General features: G+C 32.0%; 2 protein-coding genes across 2 annotated transcripts; one reads left to right on the top strand and one right to left on the bottom strand.

Moving 5' to 3' along the window:
* The first annotated feature begins 2,698 nt into the window (after positions 1 to 2,698).
* On the top strand, positions 2,699 to 4,945 carry LOC115237196 (cleavage and polyadenylation specificity factor 73). The gene has a single exon (XM_029810084.1). It carries the CDS (start codon positions 2,825 to 2,827, stop codon positions 4,883 to 4,885), a length of 2,061 nt encoding a protein of 686 aa, XP_029665944.1. The 5' UTR covers positions 2,699 to 2,824; the 3' UTR covers positions 4,886 to 4,945.
* Positions 4,946 to 5,360: 415 nt separating this feature from the next.
* On the bottom strand, positions 5,361 to 7,709 carry LOC115237240 (DNA polymerase theta-like; the record flags this gene model as incomplete). The annotated part of the gene is made up of 5 exons (XM_029810166.1): positions 5,361 to 6,069; positions 6,208 to 6,434; positions 6,516 to 6,780; positions 6,950 to 7,285; positions 7,590 to 7,709. Coding segments are annotated over 5 exons (1,086 nt in total), but the record flags the coding sequence as incomplete, so codon positions are not given.
* Between the last annotated feature and the right edge of the window lie 43 nt (positions 7,710 to 7,752).

The raw sequence follows: 7,752 nt of genomic DNA, 5'->3' as shown, positions 1-7,752 counted from the left end.
TATATATATATATAATCGATTAGTTAATTTCATATTAATCAAATTATGTTTTAAAACGAGTTCCAATTATTAATTTTAAAAGAGGCGACCAATGACGAGTGACTAATAAAGTATAAGAAAAATGCAAACTTATAACTCTACGTTCATAGATATCTTGATAACAATCTGAAAATTTTAATGTGGTGTGCAAAAATTAAAGCATGTTATATACACTATGATAGAATTTGTTTTAAATTATATATTAACCCTTTGTACTCGATGTGCTTGTCATTCAACATTATCAGATATTTTGTATAGCAAAAATTTGCAAGTATTTTATGTTATTCCTAAAATCTATGAAATCGTAAAATTCATTGCTCAGCTAAAATTACAACTTGTTGGCAATTAATATAAGAAAGATAATCGAAGAAAATACAAAAAGTGTTATAAAACATATTAAATTTTGACAGAAGATATTTAGCTAGTTTTAGAAGATATAAACTATGCGCAGATAAAAACAATCATACTGAAAAAAAGTGCGAATATGAATGTGGTATAAGAAGAAAAGGGTGTTGTCTAATGTGAATACTCACAAATCATTAAAATAGATATATTATAGAATATCGTTACAATATCTATTCGCGAGTGCAGTGTGGAAGTTAAAATGAAAGTAAGTGTAATTGATAATAAACGAATTCAATTTTCACCACGAGGTTTCATAATGGAATTGTGCATCATATTTAATATAGGACGAGATTTAACATTGTGTATATATGTATAACTTTATATGGAGAAGTTTGTAACTTATAAATGTGACGTTTTGCAATTATAATTGCATATTTGATAGGGGTAAATGACAGAAAATTAGAATATCTGAGATTAAATTAAATTCTTTGCAATAATATGTAATACTATAGGGCGTTTCAATAGTGTGAATATTTCAGGGAGAGATTTTTTTCGAAAGAATTTTGATGTTTATCACTTTCTTTTATAACAAAAATTTTCATGTTATAACTGACGTTTTACAATTTGAATAACAGAAGAGAAGAAGGAAATTTTTGAGGATTTAAATTTTTTATGGATGTAATTAATTATTTGTTAAACATTAAAAAGAATAGACTACTAGTTTAATAATAATTCTAATTTGACGCATGTTGAAATTTGAAAGTTATAATGAAGCTCTTGAAATTTTTACTGAATGAAAATCTCTATCTCATATTTTGCACACATATACACACAAAAAGATCTATCCCTAAAATATCACATTTGCAGCACTCAGTGTGGCGTGTCTTTTATAATATTGTAATCGTTGCACATATAGTATTCCTATTGCAGGCAATATTCAAGCACAAAGGGTTAAATTATTTTTTGTAATAAAATATAAACAAGATATTGAAATGTATTGATAATTTCACTGATAAACTTTTTCATTTATTTGTCAAATTAGTTAAATATGATTCATCGTATATATCTGCTATTTATAAAATTAATGTATCATTATAAGTAGCAAATGCAAGCTCATAGTCTCCTCAATCATACCAATAAATAGCTCGTTTAAAAAAAAATTGATACGTGATGGAATTTCCAGGTAGCTTGAGAAGCCCACCTGTAATCAACATCGACGTCCAAATGTGCAATTGTTTAGTTAAACGATTCATATTATACATATTCGTAATGAATGTCATTGTAAATAATGTAAATATGTACATCAGTTCTATTTTATAATAGAGCCAATGAATTGAGATTTGGCAATTGAGTATCATACGAAACTCGATCTACGCTATAAGCAGATAAAAAAAAAGATAGGGTAATATTATCATTAAAAGAAAAAAAAATAATAAATCAACATATGTATACCTTAATAAAATTTATGTATTGAGGTACGTTTTTAAATAAGTCCCCCTTTTTTAATTTTTGTTTGTACACCATTACCCCGTATTTGTAATGTTAAATATAATCGATGCCATATATATTATTGAAAAAGAAAAAGCACACGAAAATCCTATTTTAAGGAAATACATTTAAAAATTATTTTATTATATAGAGCACTAAAAATTTGGAGATGAAAAGGGAAAAACAATTAAAAATGCAAAACTTGAAACTTTTTCTCAAATTAATCGATCACATTTTTATATGCAAAGTAAGATTCAATTTGCGTTATAATTTATGAAACCTGAAAATTGATGAATACAAATTGAGTTTATATATAACATCTTTACATTCATTAATATATTCTTGTAATTTAGACATTTTTTAAGGAAATAGTAAGTAATATTAATTGTGGATAATGAAATATCTTTAACAATTTTTTAACTTTGAAAACTAAAAATTTTATTTTGTAGATAAATATCTATAAATTTCTTGTGAATCATTAATTTTTTTCGAATTGGATGTATTTGAAAAAAAATCATCGTTTGTGTAACGAAGAAATATTGGTAAAAGTAAGTATAAAAAATTATTTAGCAGACTAAATTTACATTATTAATTAAATAATAGTATTACTTGCTATTCCGAAGAATTTCCGAGCATTTTTATTATTTTATTATCCTTTTTAAATTTCCGTCCATTTGAATATATTATTTATTCAAATTTAAACGACAAAAAATCCCTAGTATGACAGCATGAAGGAAACTTGAATAACAGAAATCCCTGAAATCATTTAATCTTTCTAGTTCTCGTCCAATGAACGCACTTTGCTTTTTTTATTCTGATTGATCAATGAAAAGATACGAGAATGTTGTGTATAGTTGTATAATGTGTAACCTCAAAATAATTGCCGCTTAATTATTTTAAGAAATTCCTCTGTGAAGATAATTCTGAGAAAAATTGACTTTGTCTCGATAAAATGTCGGCGAAAAGGAAGAACGATACGCAAGTGCCAGCCGAGGAGAGTGACTTGTTATCGATCCGCCCGCTTGGCGCGGGCCAGGAGGTCGGCAGGTCGTGTATCATGTTAGAATTTAAGGGAAAAAAGATTATGTTAGACTGTGGCATACATCCCGGTTTATCGGGTATGGATGCTCTTCCGTTCGTCGATCTAGTCGAGGCCGATGAGATCGATTTACTATTAATTTCTCATTTTCATTTGGACCATTGCGGTGCACTGCCTTGGTTTCTCCAAAAGACAAGCTTCAAGGGTCGTTGCTTCATGACGCACGCCACCAAGGCCATTTATCGCTGGCTATTGTCGGACTACATCAAAGTGAGCAACATAGCCACCGAGCAGATGCTGTACACGGAATCTGATCTGGAGACTAGTATGGACAAGATAGAAACGATCAACTTCCACGAGGAGAAAGATGTGTTTGGGATCAAGTTCTGGGCGTACAACGCTGGACACGTATTGGGCGCCGCTATGTTCATGATTGAGATTGCTGGCGTGAAGATCCTGTACACTGGTGACTTCAGCCGGCAAGAGGACAGGCACTTGATGGCTGCCGAAATCCCAAACATTCATCCAGACGTTCTGATTACAGAATCCACTTACGGCACTCACATTCATGAGAAGAGGGAGGATCGAGAGGGTAGATTTACAAATCTTGTGCATGAGATTGTTAATCGTGGCGGTCGATGCTTGATACCTGTATTTGCATTGGGAAGGGCACAGGAACTCCTTCTCATCTTGGATGAGTATTGGAGCCAGCATTCGGAACTGCATGAAATACCGATCTACTATGCGTCTTCATTGGCGAAAAAATGTATGGCCGTTTACCAAACATATGTAAACGCCATGAACGACAAGATCAGGCGACAAATAGCCATCAACAATCCATTCGTGTTCAAGCATATATCAAATTTGAAGGGGATAGATCATTTCGAGGATATCGGGCCGTGCGTGGTGATGGCCTCACCCGGCATGATGCAGAGCGGTTTGTCAAGAGAGTTATTCGAGTCTTGGTGTACAGACGCGAAGAACGGTGTCATAATAGCCGGCTACTGCGTGGAGGGTACACTGGCCAAGACTATTCTGTCGGAGCCGGAAGAGATCACGACTATGTCCGGGCAAAAGCTGCCGCTAAAGATGTCTGTCGATTATATATCGTTCTCTGCTCACACGGATTATCAACAAACATCAGAGTTCATACGTACTTTGAAGCCGCCGCACGTAGTGCTGGTGCACGGTGAGCAAAACGAGATGGGCCGATTGAAAGCAGCGTTACAACGAGAATACGAAGATGATCCGAACACTACCATGGAGATACACAATCCACGAAATACGGTAGCGGTGGAGCTCTACTTTAGGGGTGAGAAGACCGCCAAGGTAATGGGCACGCTGGCAATGGAGACTCCTAAACCAGGACAAAAGTTATCAGGCGTGCTGGTTAAGAGAAACTTCAATTATCATATGCTGGCTCCTTGCGACTTGTCCAAGTACACAGACATGAGTATGAGTCAAGTTATACAGAGGCAGAGTGTCTACTTCTCCGCGTCGTTGCCTGTGCTGAAGCATCTGCTGACGCAGATAGCCGGTAATCTGGAGGTCGTAGACGACAAGAAGCTGAGGGTGTTCAAGAACGTTGATGTCACGATCGATGGCAAAATCGTCACGATGGAATGGATAGCGACGCCAGTCAACGATATGTATGCGGATTCCGTTCTAACGGCGATACTGCAGGCCGAGATAATGGATCAGTCGCCGAAGATACTGCCCGCGCCCACCAAAATGGACCGGATGCACTTCAAGGAATGTCTCATAGAGATGCTACAGGAGATGTTTGGCGAGGATTCCGTACCCAAGATATTCAAAGGCGAGAAACTCTACGTCACGGTGGATGGTAAGAAGGCGCATATAGACTTGTTGAACTTGGAAGTGACTAGCAAAGAGGATGAGACTTTTCAGCAGATAGTGCAAACGGCGGTAACGAAGCTGCATCAATCGTTAGCGCCGCCTTGCGATGTAATTTAGTGCACAAATATATATATATATGACATCATTTTAATAAAAATTATTTTATATTGTTAAGAATATATTTATTGTTCATAAACAATCTCGATATTGCTTTCGTACATACATATTTAATATTAATTCATATTTCGCACGTTCCATACAAATCATATCATTATCATATCATCTGTTAATGATAATCATCATATTATTTTGGAGCAATGTGAAGATTGCTCTAATATTTCATACCATGCATCATTATATTTAATAGATTAAATTTACTCTATCAGATTATATACATTCTTTTAAATATTTATTTAATCTTTTAGATTAAATCGTTTTTAATATATATTATAAGTGTAAAAAGTTATTTAAAGAACTTAAAAAAACACTTTAAAATATTCCTTTGAAAAACTATCTATAGTTTTTATGTCTATTCTACAAAATATGAGGATGAAAGGGAAATATATATATTATTTCATAAGAGATATATATATTATAAAATATTCTTTATATAAAACTATTTATAATTTCTATTACATGCTAAACTCCATTTTTCAATATATGTATAATATATGATAATGATAAGGATTGTGAGATAAGTAATTAAAAAAATATGTAACTTCTTTTGAAAATATATAAAATATGTGAAGAGATAAAAAGTACTTTTACTTTTAAATACTGGTACTGATCTCTCTTCTCTTTCTCAGAAATAATTTCAATGATCAATTAAGAAAAATGTGATAAAATGTACAGTAATAATATAATTGGATAGTTAGAAGAGAATATATTAGATCTCTCGTTTTCTAAACTATTTACGATTTCAATAAATTTCAAATTCTTCATTCTTTGTAAAAATAATATGTGTAAATAATATAAATTAAGAGAAACAATTTAGAATATTTACAATTCTCATAAATATAAAAGATGAATATGTAAAATATATATCTACTAAATATTCACATGATCTATAAATACTTCAACATGATTAATTATAAAAAATATATAAAAATAGAAATATCGATTTAAAAAAAATGAAATAATGTGCGCGCGATTAGAACCGTCTGCTAAAATTGATAATCGGTTAAATCGCCCCATGCAGGCCCAACTCTGACTTTTACTGGTAATGGTATAGTAAGTTGGCATACATTTTCCATTGATTCTCTGATTATTGCAGCAACCTCTTTCAGATCTGCTAAATTTACCTAAGATAGCATTAAAAGATTAAATCTTGTATTTATATAGGCATACAACATATATGATATTCTAAAAAAATTAAAATAACTTTAATTAATTCAAATAATAACCGATAGATAAAAAAAAGATTAAATTATAATACTTACTTCATATAACAATTCATCGTGTAATTGCAAAACTAAATAACCGCCTCTTTGTTGCATCTCTCGACTATTGCTTCGTAGTTTGCGAGTGGCATGCATCTCTGGGAATACAATAGCCGAATCCGGAAAGTTGCATCTTATCCTCTCTTCTATATTTATCATAGCTTTTTTGACTATATCTGCTGCAGAGCCTTGTACTTTTGTGTTTACAGCTTGTCGTTCCGCTTGTGCTAAATTTAGTCGATACATATAAGTTATTAAAATATTTATAAGATGTAACATTTGATGGTAGTATGCGACGATCAACTCACCCCTCGTAGATGACTTTGTACTGTTTAAATCCGGAAGCTGTCTGCGCCTTCCGAGTAATGTTGTTACATACGCAACGCGATGCGCTTTTTCCAGCACATCGTTCAACCATTTATATATGCCGGGATACATATTCATAAAAGATTCTAAAAATTCCTGAGCTTCGGTTTCGCTTATACAAAGATTTTCAGCTAATGATTTCACCCCCATACCATAAATCATGCCATAGCATAATTGTTTGGTGCGCTGACGCATCTCCATCGTTACCTAAAGATTTAGACGACGAAAACGTAAATAATAAATAAGTAATACATCAAAATTTCAGAAATATATACATAATAAATAATAATAGTATGTACATGCAGATTTTCGATATTATGTATATAATTATAATATATTATTCATATATGTTATATCACGTTATCACAAAAAATACCTTTTCTTCTGGTACATTATTCCATTTGGCAGTGATACTTTTAAAAATATCACCTGGTTGCCTCATGATTTCACATAGTATTGAATCTTGCGAAAAGTGAGTCAAGAGGCGTAATTCGAGTTGACAATAATCAGCAGACAGCATTATGTTGCCCAAAGCCGGCACAAACGCCATTCTTACACTTAATACGAAATTATTATCTGCATAACTAAAATCCTTTGGTACATTCTGCAAATTTGGTTCGTGCATCGAGACTCTTCCTGTCACTGTACAAGTAATGCAATTACCACGAACTCGAGAATCTTTTTGGGCCAAATGTAATAACGGCTGGATGATCTGTGTAGGCAAAAAAATGCTGTCAGATAACATGATTTTAATCATAATCATTAGTTGTTTCATATTATATTTTCGTATAGCTTAAAAATTTCTTCATTGAAAATAGGAAAAGTGGAAATTAAAATACAAGAGAAATTCATATGGCAAAAATTATCGTAGATATATTAATAATATATAACAGAATTATATATATATTCTCTGGCTAAATTTAATAAAAAAGAGTATTATTAGCTTTATAATATAACAAAATATCATATGCATACTGAGATAAATATATAAATTTTTATTTATTCTATAACTATACTTTTGTTTTTGTTGCACTCAGTTTCCGCCATGAAATCACCAGATTCGATATTGGATTATCGCATTTTTCCAAAACAGCCTTATTTGTACTGACTTTCTTATCTTTATATAGGCCTAATACCTACGACATGCATATTATGATAATGTTATATATATATATATAT

This window comes from Formica exsecta, unplaced genomic scaffold (assembly GCF_003651465.1).
Source record: "Formica exsecta isolate Colony F162 unplaced genomic scaffold, ASM365146v1 scaffold282, whole genome shotgun sequence".
NCBI lineage: Eukaryota > Metazoa > Arthropoda > Insecta > Hymenoptera > Formicidae > Formica > Formica exsecta.
This window is presented reverse-complemented; position numbering and strand designations above follow the sequence as displayed.